General features: G+C 43.5%; 1 protein-coding gene across 3 annotated transcripts; it reads right to left on the reverse strand.

Moving 5' to 3' along the window:
- LOC144612017 (melanocyte protein PMEL-like) lies at positions 1 to 26,023 on the reverse strand. Of its 3 annotated transcripts, none has more exons than XM_078431459.1 (12): positions 25,882 to 26,023; positions 18,740 to 18,874; positions 16,569 to 16,715; positions 14,422 to 14,562; positions 12,953 to 13,114; positions 12,353 to 12,769; positions 8,125 to 8,784; positions 5,775 to 5,930; positions 4,850 to 4,955; positions 3,290 to 3,495; positions 830 to 917; positions 1 to 505 (listed from the first exon to the last, which is right to left on the reverse strand). In XM_078431459.1, the coding sequence occupies exons 1-12, from the start codon at positions 25,943 to 25,945 to the stop codon at positions 343 to 345; spliced, it is 2,445 nt and encodes an 814-aa protein (XP_078287585.1). In that variant the 5' UTR covers positions 25,946 to 26,023; the 3' UTR covers positions 1 to 342. The 3 variants fall into 3 exon arrangements, with proteins under 3 accessions (XP_078287585.1, XP_078287584.1, XP_078287586.1); XM_078431458.1 differs by having other exon boundaries at positions 11 to 505; positions 830 to 923; XM_078431460.1 differs by lacking the exon at positions 8,125 to 8,784 and having other exon boundaries at positions 13 to 505; positions 830 to 923.

Raw genomic sequence — 26,023 nt, forward strand, 5'->3', positions numbered from 1 at the left:
GGTACTGATTGAGAGTGATCAGCCATGATCGCATTGAATGGTGGTGCTGGCTCGAAGGGCTGAATGGCCTACTCCTGCACCTATTGTCTATTGTCTATTGTCTGACTGAGGCAAGAGTATTGTCCATGAAGCCACAAGTGACCCTCGCAAGATCAGGCAAGAGGAGGCAATGTGAAGGTCGCAAGTAGCCTTGGCAGCTTTATTTTATTTTATTGTCACGGTGTTTGTATCCTCTTTCTTTTTCTCTCATCCATGGAAAGAAAAAAACCCACAGGTGGAATTATGCTTCGATTACATTTTATTGGTTACATGTGTGGGCTTTATTCACCCGCGTACATTGTCTTAGACCACACACCCGTGCAGCAGGGGGCTGTTCTCGCCCACTCCACTCCGTTGCCGGCTGAACATATTTCTCAGGAAAATGTTCACCAAAGCTCTGTCTGGAATCCACTCGGAATGGACCCTGGAGCGATTCAGATGCAGCCGATCGTATTCCTTGTACTTCCTGTTGAACGGGAGACAATTCAGTGAAGAGGATTTAAAATAGAAAGCGCCCTCATCCAGCAACAGCGCAAGAACAGACTCATCCGAACAGCCACTGGATGCAAACGCCACAGTTAACAGGAAGGTACAGTTGCCAAATAATGATGAAGAATATTTAACAAGTTCTCCTATAGGATTTAGCCAAAATGTATCTCTCTCGTCTTTAATCTACATCTGAGCTTTCAGGTGGTTCTGTTTTGGGGTTCGGATGTCAGTAGGAAAAGCCAAATACCCAATGATCCCTGATTCAGTGCGTATCTTTCATGGTGATGATGTCAACACTCACCTGTAGATAATAGCTACTACTCCAATGATGCTCACAGTGAGCAACATCCCAACCAGTACTAGTACCTCAGTGGTATTTGTCGTCCTACCTGCAGCTGAGAAAAGAGTGGTGTCAGTCACTCAAAATTACAGTCATTCACTTAATTTATACTTGCAGAATATTGATGCCAATCTCCAAGCAAAAATCAGAGGATGGCGTCGTAAATGTGTTGAAACAATCTAACATTGTATGCACGGGTGACGTTTCGGGTCGAGACCCTTCATACCACTGGGCTGCAAGCTGCCCAGGCAAAATATGAGGTGCTGTTCCTCCAATTTCCGGTGGGCCTCACTATGGCACTGGAGGAGGCCCATGACAGAAAGGTCAGACTGGGAATGGTGAACAGCCCAGTGGTATGAACATCGACTTCTCCAACTTTAGATAGTTCCTCTGTCCCTCTCTTCCCCTCTCCCTTCCCAGTTCTCCCTCTATCTTCCTGTCTCCACCTATATCCTTCCTTTGCCCTGCCCCCCTGACATCAGTCTGAAGAAGGGTCTCGACCCGAAACGTCACCCATTCCTTCTCTCCTGAGATGCTGCCTGACCTGCTGAGTTACTCCAGCATTTTGTGAATAAATACCTTAGATTTGTACCAGCATCTGCAGTTATTTTCTTATATAACATTGTATGCAGATAGACACAAAAAGCTGGAGTAACTCAGCAGGCAGCATCTTTGGAGCGAAGGAATGGGTGACGTTTTTGGGTCGAGACCCTTCAGACTTCAACATTGTATGCAGTTCTGGTCACCACACAAAAGGAAAGATGTAAGAGCGCTGGGGAGGCTGGAGAGGAGATTCACCAGGATGTTGTCTGGGATGGAGTGCTTCAGTTATGAGGAGAGACTGGAGAGACTCGGCTGTTTTCCCTGGAGCAAAGGTGGTTAAGAAAGGACATAATTGCAGTCTAAAAATTATATAGATAGGGTAGACTGCAGGAAACTTTCCACAATATCAGGAGTCAATAAAACAAGGAGAAATGGACACAGAATGCTGGAGTAACTCAGCGGGACAGGCAGCACCTCTGGAGAGAAAGAACGGGTGACGTTCAGTTTGAGGGTTTGAAGAAGGGTCACAACCTGAAACGTCACCCATTCCTTCTCTCCAGAGTTGCTGCCTGTCCCGCTGAGTTACTCTGCATGTTGTGTCTATCTTCAGTGTAAACCAGCGTCTGCAGCTCCATCCTACACAAGAGGATATAGATTTAAGGTAAGGGGTAAGGGATTTAGAGGGGATCTGAGGAGGACGTCTTTACACCCAGAGAGGGGTGAGCACGTGGAATGCACTGGCTGAGAGACTGGTTGAAACAGTCACTGGCAACATTTAAGATGTGTCTTTATTTGCAGTATTCTGTGCAGTTCTGGTCGCCACATTACAAGAAATATGTGGAGATTTGGATAGGGCGCACAGGAGGTTTACCAGAATGATGTCTGGATTAAGGGGTATTAGCTGCAGGGAGAGGTGCAGGGAGAGGTTGGATTGTTTTGTCTGGAACACCGGTGTTTGCAGGGAGACCTGATAGAAGTAAATAAAGTTATGAGAGGTATAGACAGGGTAGTCAGTCAGAACCTTTTTCCAAGGATGGAAACATCAAATACTAGAGGGCACAGCATTAAGGTTTAGTTTAGTTTAGTTTAGAGATACAGCGTGGAAACAGGCCCACCGGGTCCGCGCCGACCAGCGATCCCCGCACACTAACACTATCCTACACCCACTAGGGACAATTATTACATTTACCAAGCCAATTAACCTACAAACCTGTATGTCTTTGGAGTGTGGGAGGAAACCGAAGATCTCGGAGAAAACCCACTCAGGTCACAGGGAGAACGTACAAACTCCGTACAGACAGTGCCCGTAGTCGGGATCGAACCCGGGTGTCCGGCGCTGCATTCGTTGTAAGGCAGCAACTCTACCGCTGCGCCACCATGACCGCCCTCAAGGTGAGATGGGCAAAGCTTAAAGAAGATGTGCGGGGCAATTTTTTTTACACAGGGGTTGCTGAGTGCCTGAAATGTGCTGCCCGGGGTGGTGGTGGAGGTAGACACGATAGTGGTGTTTAAGAGACTTATGGAAAGGGACATAGATATGCAAGGAATGGAGGGATATTGATTCTGTGCAGGCAGATAAGAGTTGGACTTGGCATCATTTTCGGCACACACATTGTGGACCGAAGGGTCTGTTCTTGTGCTGTACTGTTCCAGAGCACTTGGTCTTGAGGGTGTGTGGAGCTTTACTGATAAGCTAACAATGAGAGGAAGAAATATTAATAGTAAAATTCCAATAAGTTCTTATTCAGCTATTTTGCCCATTCGTCACTTGAACAAATAAAGATATGCTCTCGAACTATATTCGTTCCATTCACAGTGGAATGACAGCATAAACCAAGAGTGCCGTTATATCCACTCATTTTGTTTGGACAGACTTACTTGGGTTCACATTGACATGGGCGCTGGCAACAGCCAAGCTGACTGCATTGGTCATGGAAACGTTTACACAATACGTTCCAGAGGAGTTGAAGAACTGGCGAAGGATAAGCTGGCATTCATCGGCAGGCACCACTTCACTGCAGTCAGTTTGCTGAGGGTTTATACAGTCTGCATCCAAGACGACAGTACAAATCTCAGTTGGAAAGCTGGAAAATAAATTACAATACTTAAAATTGCACCTCTCCAATGTGCAACAGTTCTTTCATCATAATACAATGGAAGAGCCTGGTCCGTTTTTAAGCCACCTGTTCATAAGTGACAGGAGCGGAATTAGGCCATTTGGCCCATCAAGTCTACTCCGCCATTTTTTTTTTAGATTTAGAGATACAGCGCGGAAACAGGCCATTTGGCCCACCGGGTCCGCGCCGCCCAGCGATCCCCACACATTAACACTATCCTACACACACTAGGGACAATTAAAAAAAATTTTTTTTACATTTGCCCAGCCAATTGACCTACATACCTGTACGTCTTTGGAGTGTGGGAGGAAACCGATCTCGGAGAAAACCCACGCAGGTCACAGGGAGAACGTACAAACTCCGTACAGACGTGCCCTTAGTCAGGATCGAACCTGAGTCTCCGGCGAATGCATTCGCTGTAAGGCAGCAACTCTACCGCTGCGCCACCGTGCCGCCCTACAGTTTGAAGCCACAACTTTTACTAAGATTAATTGAATTATTTTACTTTTCTGCTGTCGGATTTGTGGGATTTTATTGAAGAGGATGCTGAGATGGGGCTGTTCCCGGATCAACCATGGCTGATCTATCTCTCCCTCCTAACCCCATTCTCCTGCCCTCTCCCCATGACCCCGGACACCCGTACTCATCAAGAATCTGTCTATCTCTGCCTATAAAATATCCACTGACATGGCTTCCACAGCTATCCGTAGCAATGAATTCCACAGATTCACCACCCTCTGATTAAAGAAATTCCTCCTCATCTTCCTAGAGGAACGTCCTTTAATTCTGCGGTTATGACCTCTGGTCCTGGACTCTCCCACTGGTGGAAACATCCTCTCCACATCCACTCTATCCAGGCCTTTCACTACCTGTTGAAGTACCTTGTGTGCAGCTCGGAGTTCTTGGCACGAAAGAGAAGTAAAAATAGTTTTGTTCAGAAAGACAAGATTTTCTCAACAAAGCACACATGTCCTTGGCAGACCACAAGTGTTGAAATGTTACATTCCTTCAACATGTCCAAATGGAAATCCTGGCAAGTCAGATCCCAGACCAGTGGCATTTCGAACTGAATCAAGATTATTGTAATTATGGCCAGTTATTTTGCCAACTATGCTATTTAAATACTGTAGTTCAACAAATACTTATCCCTGATGTAGAGACTCATTATTGTGCTTGATAGCTCCATTCCCCAGCCAGTCGCAAGGCTGGCCTGAAACATTTTCTGGTCATTATCTGAACTGCTCGTGCAAGTGGAGCCACGTCTCAAAACTGTTCATTTACATTAAATACGAAACTTGATGAAAATGCACCTGGGCCTTACCTTCCCTGACAGGTCACCGTGAAATCCACAGCATTTTGCTGCACCTCCGACACAGAACCTGGCGCCACGTTTGATATCTGCACAATTTCCACACTTTCGATGCTCTCTGAAAGAAAAGAATAGGCAAGGCAAGACCGTCAATCCGGGAACAGCCCCATCTCAGCATCCTCTTCAATAAAATCCCACAAATCCGTCAGCAGAAAAGTCAAATAATTCAAGTAATCTTAGTAACAGTTGTGGCTTTGAGTAGTTCAAGTGTTGCACCACAAAATCACCAATAGGCAATAGGAAACTGGTTCCAACCTTAGTTTAAGCACCCTCTTCTGTGCACGTCTAGTGTACAGAATGCAAGTATGAGTGCGATTCAGCCATTCTCATTGCACCACTTTGGGCTGATCAGAAGTCTGACTTTTTTTATACATTGGAATTGGGGGATGGAAATCTAAAGGGTGCAAACTCCATTGATTTATTGGTATTTGCTTTATTGCATTGGTTCTATAATCTACTACATCTATACAGTAAAACTCTCGTTTGTTTGTTCCTGAACTACATCCAAAATGAAGGGCCGAATGGCCTCCTCCTGCACCTATTGTCTCTTGTCTAATTTTGTTTTTTTTAAATAGTGTGCTGGTGCTGCATGTTTTGCAAAGTTAAGAGTTTTATCGGCCATTTTGTTGCTGTCAAAAAACTAGCTGTGCTTTGTTTGAAAAGACAACGTTTTCTGTACTTACAGAGACTAACAGACAAAGGTCATTACCAGCCATCGCATCAAAAACTTAATTTTAAAAAAAATTGGATCCTTCAAAGTAACAGCGCACTTGGTTTTCTTTCGAATTTAATAGCCTGGCAGTTTTGAAAGTTTGTAGATTTGGTTATGGTGATATCTGACTGCCGGTGCAGGTATCTATTTCAAAGCCATACTCACGGATGGTGTTGATGGTGGTGGCGAAGGTGCCATAGCGGTAAAATAAGCAATTATCTGCTGGCTCCTCGAGAGCCTGTCGTTTCACCAGCAGCAATCCCTCGTCAGTGCCTGCGGCAGTCGTCTCACTCTCTTGAATCACCATTGTGGCAAGTTCAACTATGGATTTTTTAAAAAGTTCAATTAGTGAGAAGGGTCTCGACCCCAAACGTCACCCATTTTGTGTCTATCTTCGTAGTAAACCAATGACATAATAATAATAATAATAATATTCATTTATTGTCATTGCAACGAGTACAACGAAATTAAAAAAATAGCCAATCCTGACGGTGCGTACAAACATATATGCAATAAATGCAAAAACAAATAAATACATAAATACAATTAAATACAATTATATTAAGTACAAGATTTTTTAACGGTGTTGCCTAGTGCAAAGGTAGTGTTCAGTTCTCGTATGGCCCTGGGGTAAAAACTGTTCTTAAGTCTGTTTGTTCGGGATTTGATCGACCTGAAACGTCGACCAGAGGGCAGATGAACAAACAGACGGTGGCCGGGGTGGGATGGATCTTTTATTATTTTGCCTGCTCTACTGAGGCAGCGTAGGCTGAACAGGTGCTCCAGGGAGGGCAGTGAGCAGCCGATGATCTTCTGGGCCGTCGTGATGACCCTCTGAAGGGCCTTCCTGTCCTTTTCTGAGCAGCTGGCATATCATGTGGTTATACAGTATGCCAGCACACTCTCGATGGAGCAGCGATAGAAGGACAACATGAGCTTCTTCTGCAGGTTGGTTTTCCTGAGGATCCTCAGGAAGTGGAGTCTCTGCTGTGCCTTCTTTACTGTGGTGATGGTGTTGGTAGACCAGGTAAGATCCTCTGCGATGTGCGTACCCAGGAACCTGAAAGCTGGTACCCTTTCCACACAGACCCCATTGATGTAGAGTGGGTCGTAATCTCCACTGGTTTTTCTAAAGTCAATTATAAGTTCCTTTGTTTTGGAGGAGTTCAGGACCAGATTGTTCACTGAACACCATGCTGCCAGCCTTTGGATTTCATCCCTATAGGCTGTCTCATCTCCTTCTGAGATGAGTCCAACCACAGTCGTGTCATCCGCGAACTTGATGATGGTGTTGGTGGGATGGGTGGGGGCGCAGTCGTGAGTGTAGAGGGAGTAAAGGATGGGGCTCAACACACAGCCCTGTGGTGAGCCGGTGCTCAGTGTAATGGTGGAGGAGAGGTGAGGGCCTATTTTGACGGTCTGGGGGCGGTTGGTCAGGAAGTCCTTGATCCATTGGCAGATGGTTTGGGAAAATCCAAGGTCGGAAAGTTTGGTGACCAGTCTGCTCGGGATGACCGTGTTAAAGGCAGAGCTGAAGTCGAGGAAGAGCATCCTCACATAGCTCCCCTGGTGTTCAAGGTGGGTCAGTGCAGTGTGAAGAGCAGTGTCGATGGCATCCCCTGTAGACCTATTTGCTCTGTAGGCAAACTGGTGTGGGTCGAAGGTGGGTGGGAGGCTGGCTTTGATGTGCTGCAGGACCAGTCTCTCGAAGCACTTTGTGATGACCGGTGTGAGTGCTACCGGACGGTAGTCGTTAAGACCGCTGATGACAGACTTTTTCGGCAGTGGGATGATTATGGCGGACTTCAGGCAGGGAGGGATGGTGGATTTTAAAAGGGACAGGTTGAAGATTTTTGTGAAGACCTCAGATAATTGGTCTGCACATTCCCTCAGCACTCTGCCCGTCACACCATCGGGGCCTGCAGCTTTCCTGGGATTCACTGCTCTGAGCACGCGCTTAACATCATACTCCTGCACAGTGAAGGTGTTGCTGTCAGGTGCTGGAGAGGGTGTTATGTCTGCCACTGTAGCTTTCACCTCGAAACGACATGGCCATTAAGTTGATGCATGTTGTGTTCATGCCATGATATTGTGACCTTGTTGCTGAAGGAACTCAACAATATTGTTACAATGTATTTTAAGAATGGAACCCATGTAATTCCAGATCATGTTTTCCCATTGAACAGCAATTAGACTGCATTAAAGGAAACTATTTCTCCAAATTAGGTTTCGGCCAACCTACTAGGAGTTGCAGATTTCTGTAAAACATCCCTTTATCACCATCTATATCTCCCATTTCCCTTTCCCCTGAGTCTGAAGGAGGGTCTCAACCCCTCACCCATTCCTTCTCTCCAGAGATGCTGCCTGTCCCGCAGAGTTACTCCAGTATTTTGTGTGTCTACCCTCGGAGTAAACCGGCATCTGCAGCTCCTTCCCACACATCTACAAAACAGCATTAAAGTGTTTCCAAATTTTTTTCCAAACGTCTCTAATAAAATGCAAATAGAAAACCTACCGGTTGGTTGTTCCGAGGCGGTGTTTTCCACATTTATAGCTTCGCCAGTGGTGGAGGTTGCAGCAATGATAGCTTCATCAGTGGCAGAGATTGCTGCGTTTATGACTGCGTCAGTCGTTGCCGCGCTTATAGCTTGCTCTGAAACTGTGATTGCCGCATTTAAGACTTCATCAGTGACCAGGGTTGCTGCACTTACAGCTTGTGCTGGGGCTGCAGTTGCCGCATTGATAGCTTCGTTAGCGGAGGGGGTTGCTGCATTTAGAGCCGGTTCTGGGGCCGCAGTTGCCGCATTCAGAGCTTCGTCAGTGGTGGGGTTTGCCGCATTTAGAGCCGATTCTGAGGCCGCAGTTGCCACACTTGTAGCTTCGTCAGTGGTGGGATTTGCCACATTTAGAGCCAGTTCTGGGGCCGCAGTGGCCGCGTTTATAGCTTCACCAGTAGCAGAGCTCGCTGCATTTGTAGCTGGTTCTGAAACAGCAAGGGCTGCATTTAGAGTCTCATTGGGGCCAAGAGAATTGATGGTGGAAGGAGGATTTGGAACAGAGCCCCCAGTGACAGTGGGAGGTGTGGTTGGATCCTGCTGAGGTGCTGGGGAATCAGACACTGGAGAAGATATAGTTATAGGTTCAATGCTTGGTGGTTGAGATGGTGCTGTATTTCCTAGGGGAAAAAAAAATTAAGATGCAGTTCTGAAGTCTTTGTCAGATGGACCAGACAAAAACCAAATGAATATCAAATTCATTTCTATCTTTTTACTTGACTATGTAACAAGTGTGCCCTCATGTGCTAACATTCCATATCTTTAAAAAATGACCAGTCATTTGTTGTGATATTAAGAGCAAGAGATAAAGCTGCTGCCACCTATATTGAGCGCAGAACAGAATTTTCCATATTGCAGTGGTTTTAAACCAGTGAAATAATTGTACAGGTATTTCGACACATGAATGTCATTGATAACGTTTAATTTGCTTTTGCAATATGCTACAGTACACATTTTGGTCTCGCCTAGCAAATCTGTTGCAAAACTGGATCATGATAATCTTCAGACTGCGACGGTTTTATACAGAACCATCCATTTTAGCGAGCTCAGCCCTCAACGAAAAACAGAAAATGCTGGAAATAATCAGTAGGTCAGGCAGTGTCTGGGGCGGGAGAAACAAAGTTAATGTTTCACGTTAATAACTTTTTTTCAGGACACTCCTGAATAAACGTCATTGTAGAGAGACTTGGGCCTTTTGGAAGGGTGGGCTGAAAGATGGCAGATGGAGTTTAATGCTGATAAGTGTGAGGTGCTGCATTTTGGTAGGACAAATCAAAATAGGACGTACAGGGTAAATGGTAGGGAATTGAGGAATGCAGTGGAACAGAGGGATCTGGGAATAACTGTGCATTGTTCCCTGAAGGTGGAATCTCATGTGGATAGGGTGGTGAAGAAGGCGTTTGGTATGCTTGCCTTTATAAATCAGAGCATCGAATATAGAAGTTGGGATGTAATGTTAAAATTGTACAGGGCTTTGGTGAGGCTGAATCTGGAGTATGGTGTGCAGTTCTGGTCGCCAAATTATAGGAAGGATGTCGACAAAATGGAGAGGGTACAGAGGAGATTTACTAGAATGTTGCCTGGGTTTCAGCACTTAAGCTACAGAGAGAGGTTGAATAGGTTGGGTCTTTATTCTTTGGAGCGTAGAAGGTTGAGGGGGGACTTGATAGAGGTTTTAAAATTTTTAAGAGGGACGGACAGAGTTGACGTGGGTAGGCTTTTCCCTTTGAGAGTGGGGAAGATTCCAACAAGGGGACATAGCTTCAGAATTGAGGGACAAAAGTTTAGGGGTAACATGAGGGGTAACTTCTTTACTCAGAGGGTTGTGGCTGTATGGAATGGGCTTCCGGTGGAAGTGGTGGAGGCAGGCTCGATTTTATTATTTAAGAGTAAATTGGATAGGTATATGGATAAGAGGGGATTAGAGGGTTATGGTCTGAGAGCAGGTAGATGAGACTAGGTCAGAGAGAGTGGTCGGCGTGGACTGGTAGGGCCGAACGGGACTGTTTCCGTGCTGTAGTTGTTATATGGTTATATGGTTATATGGTTCTGAAACACTAAATGGGTTTCACCCTTCGCAGATGCTACCTGACCAGCTGCTTATTTTCAGCATTTTCTGTGTCTATTACAGTACTGATTTCCAGCCTCTGCAGTATTCTGCTTTTTGATCACTCTGCAATTAAGGTGCCGCATGGACACTGAGGCAAGTGATTGATTTACGCTTTTTTTTTAGATGACAAAGAAACAAAGACAGATAAATTTTGATAAACCACATTCAAGTTTTCCTCCCACAGTCCAAAATAATTTCATTTATGATTATTGAAAACTCAAAGATATTAAGGTCTTTCTTCACCATCAAAAAAGCTGACTTGGATTTAAACAGTATAGGAGACAACAAAAAAAAACTGTTTCCATATAACCTCCCTGAAGTACTTTGACACCATTGTCTTTTTAGAACACAGTTGCTACTTTAACCGCTGGTGGGCATTGAAATTTGACAAAAATTTGACAAGCAAATGCTTCTGTTGCAAGTGCTCTATTAAACAATGTAGCATATAGCCTTTAATATTTTTAGCAGTAACAAAAATAAACTTGCTATTTGAAAAGACCTTTATTTTTGAAAAAACCTGCGGGGAAAATAACTTTGTTATTGTGAATCTGGAACTCTCTCCTCCCTAACCCTCTTTCCCGCATTGACGCAATTGTCTTTATAATGCGATTTTCTGTAACACAAGGTATCTTCAAAACCCAACCATTGCTTTATTGCAGAACTACCTGTCTCCAGTTTCGGCTACCCCACATCACAAGATTTAGCCAACCAGAAAGATGGCTCGTTAGATTTAAAACCCAGAAATGGGTTGCTTCTGCCAATATTGAATCTACTCCCTTCAGAGAGCATGTTGAACAACACTCCTAGTTCTTGAAGAAAAGTATAGCCAATACTTCTGAATTCTCCTCAATACTTCCTCATTTTATCCATCACCAAGATTGCCGACTTCCAACTCAGTCTCAGTCTCAGTCTACTTTATTATATTTTATTTCCTCTGTCAGTTTTTAGACTCAACTATTCCACTGCACTCCAGGTCAACCTGCCATCTTTTATCTTCTGTAGACTTGAGCTTGTGCAAACGACTGCAGCTTTTTGGGAAACTCCTCCCAGCAAGTCCCATTAACGCATCAGCCGTGTATAGACAATAGACAATAGGTGCAGGAGGAGGTCATTCGGCCCTTCGAGCCAGCACCGCCATTCAATGTGATCATGGCTGATCATTCTCAATCAGTACCCCGTTCCTGCCTTCTTCCCATACCCCCTGACTCCGCTATCCTTAAGAGCTCTATCTAGCTCTCTCTTGAATGCTTTCAGAGAATTGGCCTCCACTGCCTTCTGAGGCAGAGAATTCCACAGATTCACAACTCTCTGACTGAAAAAGTTTTTCCTCATCTCAGTTCTAAATGGCCTACCCCTTATTCTTAAACTGTGGCCCCTTGTTCTGGACTCCCCCAACATTGGGAACATGTTTCCTGCCTCTAACGTGTCCAACCCCTTAATAATCTTATACGTTTCGATAAGATCTACTCTCATCCTTCTTGTACTCACTAGCTTGTTTGACTCCCCTTTGAAGCAACACCTCTAATGCATCTTTCCAAATCCATCCAAGGCTTTGCCCTTCCTGTCTCTGCGTCTTGTTCCAGCCGAACAATCCACTCGGATCTCGCTCTGTGTTGCTCCAACTCTTCAACCCCAGTTTTCATATTTGAATCGGTCCATCCTCAGTCAGTGTGCCTTGAGATGCCAAGCCTCTAAGCTCTGAATTCCACCATCCTCCCACCAAACCTCTACCCCTCTTTCTTTAAGGCACTTTAAAAAAAAACTACCTCTCGGACTATGACTTTTATCATCTGTTCCAAAACCTATGTATTTCTTTCAATACCTATGTATTGCTTTCAAATTTTGATAATGCTTCTGTGACATTTTACTACCTCAAAGTTGCTTCTTAAATGAAAACAGTTGTTAATGCTTTCTTCTTAAAAAAATAAATCTGCACACTTTCGGACCATTAAAATAGTGACCCACATTTCTGTTGCCCTTTTGCTTTCCTTGGCTGCAACGTGCAAATATGTAAAGTAAAAATGTTGTGAACCATTTCAGCTTCAATCCCAGTGATTATCATCCTGGGGTTTTCCTACCTGTGGAAACCTCCCCTTCAGTTGGCTGGCTAGATACAGGGGATACAGTCAGTTCAGAGGTCACAACAAGGGGAGCTGGCGTGGAATCAAAGATCGTAGTTGAGATCATCGGATTTGAACTCCCGGCAGTGGGATTGGCTGTGCTGCACACAGTCGATGGTATGGCAGCCTGCACGTCTACCTGTGGTTTGAAAACGCCTGTTGCAAGGTAGTTATGTGTTGCTGTGTGGACCCGGGAGATGAGAGTGCCGCTGCCATCTCCAAAATCCCAGGTGAAGCTGACATCAGCATCTTTTAAATATTGGCTCGGATCATGGAGTTTAATTCCAAATAGAATGGCCCGGTTCTGTATGAAGCTGTTGTCTGCATCATTGAGATCACTGATCTGGGAAATCTCAACGGAGAATGGAATCTGATCTGCACAGAGAAAAAAAAAAGTGATTAGTGCAGGATTTAACTTGATTACTCTTGCACTTTGTGTTTTTAAAAAAATAAACCAGCATCTGCAGTTCCTTGTTTCTGCAATTGCGATTTAAATAAATCCGACAATAAACCACGCATTTTTATCAAATAGCTTCACCGTCCGACGCTGTCACTCACCTGTGATTATAAACTGCGAAGTGGCCTTTCCAATGGGAATAAACTTATCATGTCCGCGACAATGGTACACAGCCACCTCCATGGTAAAGGAACCTGATGGGATATCTGCTGTGTCGATAGCCAGCAGAGAGGAGGGACCATCCATCACCTGCCAATACTTGCCTGGAAGAGGTCAAAACATGCCAATGCGTCAACTCCTTACGACAGGCCATCAATCACCTTCCCAACCATCAATTACAAAGATCTACACCGGTTAATTCACCTCAGAACACCAGAACAAGTTGCAATCTATACTTAGTTACACACAAAAAGGCTGGAGTATCTCAGCGGGTCAGACAGCATCTCTGGAGAAAAGGAATGGGTGATGTTTCGGGTCGAGACCCTTCTTCAGACTGAGAGTCTGGGGAGAGGGAAACGTGAGATATAGACGGTGACGTAGAGAGATATAGAAGAAATGAATTAAAGATATGCAAAAGGGTAACGATGATAAAGGAAACTGGCCGTTGTTAGCTGTGGGCTGGGTGAAAACGAGTTACAGACAATGAAACTCACCAGGACGACATTGAAACTAGTCCAATCTCAGCAGCCTGTTCTCAAAGAGCTGCAGTCTTTTCCCTGAAGCTGAACATTTCCTTCAGAAACTATAGTGCTCGGAATTGCATATCTATATACTAAAACTCTGATTGGTTTGTTTGTTTGTTCCTGAACTACAGCCAAAACAGTACACGATAGCGCAACAATTTTAGGCCCACCTTACTCACCGTCGTCCTTTTGGTGCTAATGGAAGAAGTTTCATTGAAATCGGTGTTATATTTTTTAAGTTATTCACATTTTAAAGTTCAAATCTATCTCCTAGGGAGGGAGGGGGAGGATAAGGGGGGTTGAAGGGGATGGAGTGGGGGGGAGGGGAAAGGGGGAGGGGAAAGGGGGAGGGGAAAGGGGGAAGGGGGAGAGGAAAGGGGGAGGGGAAGGGGAGAGGGGGAGGGGGTGGAGAGATGGGGAGAGGGGTGGAGAGAATGGGAAGAGGAGGGGGGTGGAGGGAGGGGGAGGGGGGAAGGGGGGAGGGGGGAAAGAGGGGAGGAGAGGGTGCTGCACCAATGCAAGAGAGGTTTGGGCCCAACGGGTCCACATGGTCTAGTAGCATTTTATAAATACTTCCATCCATTTTAGATCTGTGGATGTATCCAACAGTTGATAGAACTTTTTTCCCGGGATGGAATTACCAAATGCTTTACACATTTACAAGTTTCCTTTGTACAATTCTTTATGTTTAATTTTATGGAATAGAATTTATGAAGCCACCAGTGACTAGCCTAGTAAATAATTAAAATTTCAGCAATAAATCATGTGATCAGACTGCATGTACCATACCATGCTATGTTCAATGCCCATCCTTATGCTGTGCTGTCACATTATTACACACATGGGATCAGCTCTTAAGAAGCTAAATAAGTTTGTGACATGCATACCAAGTGTTTGCCACACAAAGATAAATTTGGATCCTTTCTTCCGAGAGATCCTGGGAAAGGGTTTTCCATCTGGAAACACCTCGTCTTCATAGTGCAGAGTATCATTTGGATATACTTGATCTCCAGCATTTATGTGGGTGCCTATAGGATATAAACAGGCACGTTTATAAGCTTTACACCAAATATGACGTGTTCATCAGATGAACATTTATTGCATACGAGACAATAACCCTTTGGGTCCCCGTTGTGATAGCGGTTCATGAAAAAAAATACACACAATTTTAATATTATTGAGTGGTCAGACTTTAACTTGGAAGAAAATTTGAGCATTTACCTCAGGAGTCATCGTTCAACGAAGCACGCGTTTAATGACAACATTGAACACGGAAGTATTAGATCAAAATGGCGATGTTTATTTTATGGTGTATGTGTCCAAAATACAGCCAAAACGGTACACGACAGCGCAACAATTTGAACGGAACACCGCAGCCAAATGGTGAGTAAGGTGCCCCTAAAATTGTTGCGCTATCATGTACCGTTTTGGCTGTATTTCGGGAACATACATATATATATATATATACAAGATGAGGTTTTTAGTAATAAACAGACAGATATGCATACCTTTTTGTACTTTTGTGCTTCTGGCACTGTGAGGAATGTTGTGAAATCTATGAAGTTAAGAGTTTTAACCTTAAAGACCTATCAAAATAATTTTGATGCCTATAATACAAAAATACCATATTGCTTTGGACTAAAATAAACATGTTGCAGGACTACAAATTTGAATACACAAGGGGCTAAATGTTATGACTGTCCGGTGGGACTAGTGTAGATGGGACATGTTGGTCAGTGTCGGCAGGTTGGGCCGAAGGGGCTGTTTCCATGCTGTATGACTCCATCCATGTGCCGAGCCAAACGTCTTTTAAATGCCACTGTCATTATGTGCCTCCACCACCATGCCAAGCACTCACCACTCTCAGTGTAAAAAAAAACCTACCCCGCACATCTCCTTTAAATTTTGCCCCTCTCACCTTAAAGCTCTACGTTCTAGTCATTGACATTTCCACCTTGGGGTATTCATGCAACAAAGAGCTACAACAGTTATCCTGACTTTATTCTATATTCTTTCATACAATTACCTCACAAAAATGTATCAGTTTCAATTTTAATTATCGCAGGAACGATTCCAGATTTCCACTCTGATTTACATGAAAGTCCTTCCTGACTTTGCCTCTCAATTAATTTTATTGTTATGGTCCCAGTGTATGTGCCAATTAAACACTCTTGAATCTTAAAATTCCTGACTCTTGACAATGGCTTGGTTCTAATTGTAAGGTTTGCCCCCTTGAGTTTCTCTCGGTCTACTCTATCAAATCCATTCATCGTCATGAACACCTCCGTTAGTTCACCCTTTAATCATTTCTGTTTGAGGGAATACAACTTGACCTTGTGATTTAGCTTTTTTTTCCACCTTGGTATCTTGGTTGTGAATTTGTGCTTTAATCTTACTTCCAACCACCCCTCCCCCTTCTTCCCAGCCACGCCAAGATAGTTTGCAATTAATCACCTCTTTGTGGTTTACATTGTGATCTGTGAGTATTGTTGAAGGTTTGAATTTCCTGCATTTGCAGTCTTGGCCCCCAATCACAAGTACAAGTCAAGTACAAATGTACTTAAAGGAATACAATTCTAGTCCTAGAACCATACAGCATGGAAACAGGCTCTTCAGCCCAACTTGTCCATGCCGACCAAGTTGGCATTCTGGGCTAGTCCCATTTGCTTGCATTTGGCCCTTATCTCTCTAAACCCTTCTTATCCACATATCTGTCCAAATGTTTTTTGAAAATAGTAATTTATCCACTTCCATAGCTTGCTCTGATTGAGGAAGTTGCTCCTGAGATTCCTCTTAAATCTCTCCCATCTCACATTAAGCCGAGTTGTAGAGTCCTCTACCCTGGAAAAAAGACTGAGCGTTCACTTTATCCATACCCCTCATGATTTTGTGTAAAGTCCTTGGAATTTAACCCTTTAAGTCCTGGTATTCGTAGCAGCCAAGTCATTCCAAATGCTGGCCTAGGTTTGCATCGCTGTTGGTCACCCCAGTGTTTTATTCTTTTGAGACAAAAGATGACTACTTTTCATCTTACCATTCAGAGTACAGTTTTCAGCCCAGACAATTTGTCCGTCAGATCGTATAGTTTGATTCCTGGGGAATATCAAGTTAATGTAGAAGATTGAATTAGCTCCAGTTAAGGTGGGGGCATCGTTGTGAACTTCAACTGAAATTGGTCCTCCTGTAAACAAGAGCAAAGTCTGATTGTGCATCGCTGAATCGTACAAGTTAATTGTAGATGAACCGAAAAATCGTCCACAGTTCCTGGCTCCCTAATCCAAAATGTATCACTGGTTCGTAAACAGAGTGGACATTGTCCAACTAGAGTCTTAATCTGCATACAGATGTGCCATGGAAAGCATTTTATCAGGATGCATCACCACTTGGTTTCGGAACAGCTCCATCCAAGACTACAAGAAATTGCAGTGAATTGTGGACGCAGCCCAGACCATCACACAAACCAACCTCCCTTCCATTGACTCCATTTATACCTCACCCTGCCTCGGCAAGGCCAGCTGCATAATCAATGATGAGTCGCACCCTGGCCACTCCCTCCTCTCCCCTCTCCCATCGGGAAAAAGGTATAGAAGTGTGAAAACGTACACCTCCAGATTCAGTGACTGTTTCTCCCAGCGGTTGTCAGGCAACTGAATCATCCTACCACAACCAGAGAGCAGTCCTGACCAACCATTTACCTCATCGATGACCCTCGGACTATCTTTGATCGGACTTTACTGGCTTTACCTTGCACTAAACGTTATTCCCACATCATGTATCTGTACACTGTCACTGGCTCAAATGTAATCATGTATTGTTTTTCCGCTGACTGGATAGCGCGCAACAAAAGCTTTTCACTGTACTTTGGTACACGTGACAATAAACTGAACTGAACTGATCATTCATGGGTTATGTTCAACAATCAATTCCTAGAATACTTCAAAATAAACTTTATATTCTTTACATATTTGTAAATTAACTTAATCCTCTATCACTTCTTCAATATAAATAACTATCGACCACCCTTTGCATAGATCCCCAAATTCACAAGAACCTGAAGAGTCTTTGAAAGAATCATACTCTCTCTAAACCCTGGCAACCCAGGGACATATTCCTTTTTATATTTGTACTTCTTATTCAATAGACAATAGACATTAGACAATAGGTGGAGGAGGAGGCCATTCGGCCCCTCGAGCCAGCACCGCCATTCAATGTGATCATGGCTGATCATTCTCAATCAGTACCCCGTTCCTGCCTTCTCCCCATACCCCCTGACTCCGCTATCCTTAAGAGCTCTATCTAGCTCTCTCTTGAATGCATTCAGAGAATTGGCCTCCACTGTCTTCTGAGGCAGAGAATTCCACAGATTCACAACTCTCTGACTGAAAAAGGTTTTCCTCATCTCAGTTCTCTGGCGCTATAAGGCAGCAATTCTACTGTTGTGCCACCGTGTCGCCCACGGTTCTATGGCTGAAGGAGATGAGGGAGTTAGGAAGGAATGATGGTGAAAGCTGCAGAGAGGAAGATAGAGAAGGGAACAGGAGGGACCAAAAAGGGATGGGAAAGTTCAAATAGCAAAGTTTGAGGGAATGAGGAACAGAAGAGCAGGCCACTGAACAGGAAATATACAATGGAAGGGGGATATCCTGCTTTATATATTGGCTTTGGTACGATACCAGTGGGCTTGATTTAGGAAGAAATAATTTGTGAAAATTTCTGTTTGCTGGCCAATTTCACCCAAACACCCCAAAACCACTGATTTCATTTCAGTTCAGCTTTTGCTGCGTGCTAACCAGTCAGCGGAAAGACAATCCATGATTACAATCAAGCCATTCACAGGTATTTATTCACAAAGTGCTGGAGTAACTCAGCAGGTCAGGCAGCATCTCAGGAGAGAAGGAATGGGTGACGTTTCGGGTCGAGACCCTTCAGTCTGAAGAAGGGTCACGACCCGAAACGTCACCCATTCCTTCTCTCCCGAGATGCTGCCTGACCTGCTGAGTTACTCCAGCACTTTGTGAGTAAATACCTTCAATTTGTACCAGCATCTGCAGTTATTTTTTTTCACAAGCCATTCACAGTGTACGGATACAGAAGAAAGGGAATAATGTTTAATGTAAGGTAAAGTCCAGTAAAGTCCGATCAAAGATAGTCCGATTTATATAATCAGCAGAACGCGAGTGAACCTGAAGTATGAACTACTCTTACCTTTCCAGCAGTCATGCCACCTGGAGTCTCCAACCTTCCACATGGGATAAAGTTCCGAATTCCAGGGCGTGGAGCCAGTTGACCATCTCCCAGTCGAGTTCTCTTTGGTCCTTCTTTGTCCACCATTCGGAGACCCTGTCAACAGGCCAAACCATGATGGTTTGTTATATTCAATATATCTCTGCTTTAACAAGTTAACCAAGAAGAAAACGGCTGAAGCCGAACACAAAAATGCTGGAGTAACTCAGCAGGTCAGGCAGCAGCTCTGAAGAAAAGGAATAAGTGACGTTTCGGGTCGAGACCCTTCTTTGGGAAAAGGCTGCCTTTTTTTCTGGTAGTTGAAAAAATAACAATGGGAGTTGCTGACTAATCATGAACTACAAACCTATGTGAGAAGCGAAGAAAAACCTTTCTGAAATTCACCTACCTCCATTACACACAATCCAAACGTTACCAGCTTTTGATTAATTGACCTGATATATTTTTCGTAGAATTTGTTCTGTACGAGCAAAGGATTTTATTCATATATAAAGTCACTTCTGATCTTTCTCTGTTCCAAAAATCATTTGTTCTCACAGTTTTTGTGTTTAGGTTTTCTTCCCTTTTTTTGCCTGAAGAAACATCAGGCTATTTGAAGCATGTGATACATTCCCTCTCCATACGTTGTGATACAGTGGTGAGATCCCTGGTGAGAACATCCACATCACATGCCTTCAAAATCTTCAAGTGATCTCTTTCATGTGACAGTCAGCTGAGGAGCCTAATTCCAGCCCGTTAAAGAGGGGTTAACACAGTCATCAGAGCAAATGCTAATTGAATTTGTGTCCATTTTTCGTGCAATCATACCTCGTATTTACCAATAATTCACATTTTCAGGACACAACTTTTAGGAATAACATAACAGACTATTATTCCTAAAAGTTGCAAACTCGTTGTTTTCTGATTTTTTTTGTTTAAAAAATATATAAATTGTTAGTCCTCCGCGCTACAACATGATTACAACTCGTTATGGAGGGAATCTGGCATTAAACACACACAGGTTACCAGGATAAGCTTATAAGAGGCATAGAAATGCTGGGGTAATGGTGCAAATACCATTGTTCCATGATTACCGTGAGCTTTCTCTCTCCCCCCTCACCCCACCCACATTGATGGGAGACATGCTGGAGAATCCTCGGGGTTATTCATGTTTTGGGCCAGCAGAAGAAGCTCATCACACTTCACCAACCTTCCATCCTAGCTCCACGTTCTTCATACTTACAACCCTCCAGGAGCTTTGCATTCCTGCACCCTTGACCTGTAATCACTGTGAAATTCACACAGTTGACAAAAAAAATGAATTTTCGGCTTGAGAATATTTCCTGCACAAAACTGCAATTTGCACCCAAAGTCCTTTCGCAAATCTGTATTCCTTTTACGCTTGTCTCTTGTCAATCTAAATTTCTCCTCAAAAGCTCTGTTTCAGTTTCACAGTGTGCATGCCTTTAAAAACATTACACATATGAGGAAAAGCCAGTAACCATAGCGACAAGTTTGACATGGTTAGGTTTGTGCCAAGATCATCAACAGCCTCCAATGAAGCACTGAAAAATGAAAAGTGCTCATTTAAATTCTTGTTCTAGGTCATTTGATGAGAATTCGTGCAGAATTCTGCACTACAAGGGTGGCACGGTGGCGCAGCGGTAGAGCTACTGCCTGACAGCGCCGGAGACCTGGGTTCAATCCTGATTACGGGTGCTGTCTATACGGAGTTTGTACGTTCTCCCTGTGACCGCGTGGGTTTTCTCCAGGTGCTCCGGTTTCCTCTCGCACTCCAAAGACGTGCAGATTTGAAGGTTAATTGGCTTCGATAAAGATTGTAAATTGTCCCTTGTGTGTAGGATAGTGTTAGTATGTGGGGGAATGCTGATCGGCGCGGATTCGGTGGGCCGAAGGGCCTGTATCCACGCTGTATCTCTACACTAAACTAAAAATAAATAAATTAAACTACAGAGTTGCCTCAATGCACAGATCGCACCGAAAGCCAATGGTCTCAACAAAGGTCACAGTTTAAGATAGACACAAAACGCTGGAGTAACTCAGTGGGACAGGCAGCATCTCTGGAGAGAAGGAATAGGTGACGTTTCGGGTCGAGAGAAATATCACCTATTCCTTCTCTCCAGAGATGTTGCCTATCCCACTGAGTTACTCCAGCTTTTTGCGCCTATACATACACACACACACACACGCATACACACGTACACATAAAGAACAAACAAACAATAATAGTGCAATAATAACAATAATAGTCTATGTAGTTCAGAGCTTATTTGGAGGTTGTAGTGTATAATAGCCCAATAGCTGTCAATAGACAATAGACAATAGTTGCAGGAGTAGGCCATTTGGCCCCTCGAGCCAGCACCACCATTCAATGTGATCGTGGCTGATCATTCTCAATCAGTACCCCGTTCCTGCCTTCTCCCCATACCCCCTGACTCCGCTATCCTTAAGAGCTCTATCAAGCTCTCTCTTGAATGCATTCAGAGAATTGGCCTCCACTGCCTTCTGAGGCAGAGAATTCCACAGATTTACAACTCTCTGACTGAAAATGTTTTTCCTCATCTCCGTTCTAAATGGCCTACCCCTTATTCTTAAACTGTGGCCCCTGGTTCTGGACTCCCCCAACATTGGGAACATGTTTCCTGTCTCTAACGTGTCCAACCCCTTAATAATCTTATACGTTTCGATAAGATCCCCTCTCATCCTTCTACATTCCAGTGTATACAAGCCTAGTCGCTCCAGTCTTTCAACATATGACAGTCCCGCCATTCCGGGAATTAACCTAGTGAACCTACGCTGCATGCCCTCAATAACAAGGATATCCTTCCTCAAATTTGGAGACCAAAACTGCACACAGTACACAGTACTGTCGGGAAGAAGCTGTCCACGAACCTGGACGTCACCGTTTCCAGGCTCCTGTACCTTCTTCCCGATGGCAGGGGTGAAATGAGTGTGTGGCCTTGTACACTCCGGCACAGGATGCAACAACAAAGTGGGCATGGCACCTGGTGCCCCTTGGGGCAAGAAGGAACAAAGAATAAAAGAGGCTTTTATATAACCTCTCCTCTGCCCTCAGGACATCGCAGATCGTTTCATCGCAAAGGAAACGGCTTCAAGCTGCTCTCACTGCTGTAACAGTAGTAACCCCGACAGCCAATTTGCACAGAGCAAGATCCCACAAACAAATTTGAGATTAGCACCAGATAAGTTGTTTTGAGCGGCGTCGATTGATGAATACATTTTGTCAAGATGCATTTGGTACGTTGCTGTTCCTAAAATTGATTTAACTTCTACCTAGTTGTGGCTTCAAGTCATTTTTATAAGTAGTCTTCAAGTACTTCAGCCTCTAATTCTACATTCAGAACATAAATTAATCTCTGATCAGATTGCTTGAAAGATAAGTCACCTCCATGCAAAATTTTCAATTCAAGAAGCTTTAAGAATTGACATTCATACCAATTTCGGAAATGAATGAGGAGGATGGTGGTGTTCAACTGCTTACATACCAACTCAACACAAGTTTGACAGACACAAAATGCTAGAGTACCTCAGCGGGACAGGCAGCATCTCTGGAGAGAAGGAGTGGGTGACGTTTCAGGTCGAGACCCTTCTTCAGACTGAAACGTCACCCATTCCTTCTATCCAGAGATGCTGCCTGTCCCGCTGAGTTACTCCAGCATTTTGAGTCTATCAAACTTATGTGGTGACGCGGGTGACGTTTCGGGTCGAGACCCTTCTTCGGACCCATGTCTATCTTTGGTGTACTGCAGCATCTGCAGTTCCTTCCTAAACGCAAGTTTGATATTGGTTTACCGTCTCAGGTTTTGGTGTCTCAAAAGATAGGGAGATTACAAGCAATTTACTAAATATGGAATTTCTTTCTCACCATATTCTTCAAGAATGTTCAGCAGCCTTCTGCACCTTATGATTATGCGCTGATGTTTCCTTGATTCTGCACACACCTTTTTAATGTGATAATGTGATAATGGTATTTTCTGACTGTATCCAATTATCACCGCTCCTCGTTGGAACAATTTCCCACTTTGTTAAGATAGACACAAAAAGCTGGAGTAACTCAGCGGGACAGGCAGCATCTCTGGAGAGAAGGAATGGGTGATGTTTCGGCCCACTTTGTTAACTCTTAAAGTCTGCAGAGGTATTCTAAATTTGTAAGATAATTAATAAATAAACTTATGTATTTCAGGCTGGTGGCTTGTTCACTTAAGGCTTTGAAACTGTTGACTGTCCAAAGTTATATGGGACAAAGGCAGTCTCCTCGATGGCGGGAACGCAGGAAAGGACAAATGGTATGTATAAGAAAATAACTGCAAATGCTGGTACAAATCGAAGGTATTTATTCACAAAATGCTGGAATAACTCAGCAGGTCAGGCAGCATCTCAGGAGAGAAGGAATGGGTGACGTTTCGGGTCGAGACCCTTCTTCAGACTGATGGTATGTAACTCAGCCAAAGGCCGATAACAATGAGTGCCAAGAAAATTGGGAATAGTCTGGGGTAAATAACATGTCTGAAGAGAGAAAGGAGGTGAAACAGCAGGAGAAAGCAAGAGAGAGAGGAAGCAAGCAAAGAGATGGGCAAGGAGAGTGAAGGAGGAAGGGCAAAAGGTGTGGGACTGAAAAAGGGCATGAGTGGAAAAAGGGAATGGAGGTAGAATAGAGAGGAAGAGAATATTGGGGCAAGGCATGGCAGGAGTTAAAGGGGAGAGTGAAGAGGTGAGAAAAGGGGGGAAGAGTGGGCAGGCAGAACAAGAGGAGGGTGTCAACGGGGAACTGCATGGAATCGGGAAAGGTGGGAGAGTGAATAGATCAAAAGAGCGGGGAATTAAAGCGGGACTAATATAAAAGAGGGAAGTCAATGGAGAGAAAAAAAGGGAGCAGAGAGAGAGAGAGAGACCCAAAATGTGCAGATGCAGGGATATCTTTATTAATGGTGCTGTTTAAGTGGCAGCTGAGAACTGCATTAAAAATGCATTCAATGGCATTCACCCGAAACCGTGTAAACATGTAAATAACCTGGAGCTAACATTACCCACAGCAGACTACCAGAACAGTGACATGAGGGAAGATTCATGCCTGTTCAGTATTTAAGATGGAATATCAAACGTGCTTTTGATGTGTGTTCAACATTTCACTGTCATTAGTTAACAGAAATAATTATTTTTTTATTTCCATCCCCCCATGTCCTCCCCCTTCTCCCCACAATCCCCAGAAGATAAAAAAAATAGTACCCTGTATCCTCTCACCCCACAACACATTGAGTTGGTGTTGCAGTATTCTGAATTACCCAACAGTTTTCCAGATCATCCTACAGTTTTGCCAAGGCGGAGGAGTGCGATGATTAAGCCCAAGAAAGCAAATGTAACCTGTTAGATTTTAATATCAAGCTTTTTATTCAAAGTGAATTCCCTGTTTCTTTTCTCGTACCTCATACTTTCAAAATTCAGCCATTTTACACCTCAGGATTGTGTGACTATATCTTAATAACTTACATCCTTCAACAAAATCTATGTTCCGTGATGGTTGCACTTTTGGTCCAGGCATCGAGGGGATTTGTTTTAACCAGTAATTTTGCTAATACACACAGACCCTGCTTTATAGACAATAGACAATAGGTGCAGGAGGAGGCCATTCGGCCCTTCGAGCCAGCACCGCCATTCAATGTGATCATGGCTGATCATTCTCAATCAGTACCCCGTTCCTGCCTTCTCCTCATACCCCCTGACTCCGCTATCTTTAAGAGCTCTATCTAGCTCTCTCTTGAATGTATTCGGAGAATTGGTCTCCACTGCCTTCTGAGGCAGAGAATTCCATAGATTCACAACTCTCTGACTGAAAAAGTTGTTCCTCATCTCAGTTTTAAATGGCCTACCCCTTATTCTAAAACTGTGGCCCCTTGTTCTGGACTCCCCCAACATTGGGAACATGTTTCCTGCCTCTAACGTGTCCAACCCCTTAATAATCTTATACGTTTCCAGAAGATCCCCTCTCATCCTTCTAAATTCCAGTGTTTACAAGCCTAGTCGCTCCAGTCTTTCAACATATGACAGTCCCGCCATTTTCTATTCTTGCAGAATGGCAACCACGAATGTTTATCCAATTTATCGAGAAACAGGCAGAAAGAGTGCTTACTCCCAAGGTTCAAAGGGTCAAATTGACTTTATATTTCCTACACTAAGACAAAGACTTCATTTTCAAAGTACTTTGTTAGCTGTAAAGCACATTGGGGCATCCTGAAGTTGTGAAAGATGCTAAATAAAAAGTACTTTTTCTTTGTCACCAACTGATATTTTTAGTTTGAACTCAAATATAATTAGTTTTCTCGTTGCTCTGCTGGATTTATTCTTTAGATATTTAGATGTAGTGCAGCCAGCAAATACATTTCTGTTAAATTACAACACAACCGAAGTTTGGCTTGGATTGTTGGATGGTGAAAATCACTTTGTTAATGTCTGTGGAACAGCTTTTAGTTGTAGAATCGTATACTTTGAGATGGCATCTAGGCTTCCAGAAAGCTATATTTAGTTCCTAATATAAAGTTAAAATATCTGTGATCTGATCTGTCGTTAATTTTCACCAAAATAATTCAAGTGACTGCGGCAGTGGCAGCTTTGAAACTAAATTTAGACACCGCACAGACCCGACACCCAAAAGCTGTGAAAAATGTCTCCTCGCCTCACACCTGCCAAAAGTCGAATGGAGATTATATAATAGGAAGGAGGAGAAAACCTTTAACAGAAGAAAAACATCATCAACTCATTCAACAGTAAAAGCATCCTTAAAAACACCCAACATGTAGAAAATTACAATTTATATTCCCACTCTGTAGAAAGTTAAATGTATATTCCCACTCACCTTTGGGTATTTTTTTTTATGAACCTTTCCAAGACTTTAAAAAAAAGATTGCAATTAGAGATGAAACCTAAAAAACTGATTTAATTCCAGCAAAGTGTCATTTCTTTTTGCCAGAGTAAAATAGGTGGTTTGAACAGCGAGCAATCTAAAGAGGAAAACGACTTCTTATGGAAACTATAACACACAGTAATATTAATTATCAATAAATGATAGTTAAACATGTTAAACTTACAGCCGGTAACCAAAGGAGCAGCACAAATGATAAAAATCAAGAGCGACTGCTGTTTGATCCTCATCTTTTTCTTTATTTCTTCTTCCTTCGAACGATTCAGAGATGAAGAGAGCGCATCTTACATACAAGCCACTTATAAATA

This window comes from Rhinoraja longicauda, chromosome 42 (genome assembly GCF_053455715.1).
Source record: "Rhinoraja longicauda isolate Sanriku21f chromosome 42, sRhiLon1.1, whole genome shotgun sequence".
NCBI lineage: Eukaryota > Metazoa > Chordata > Chondrichthyes > Rajiformes > Arhynchobatidae > Rhinoraja > Rhinoraja longicauda.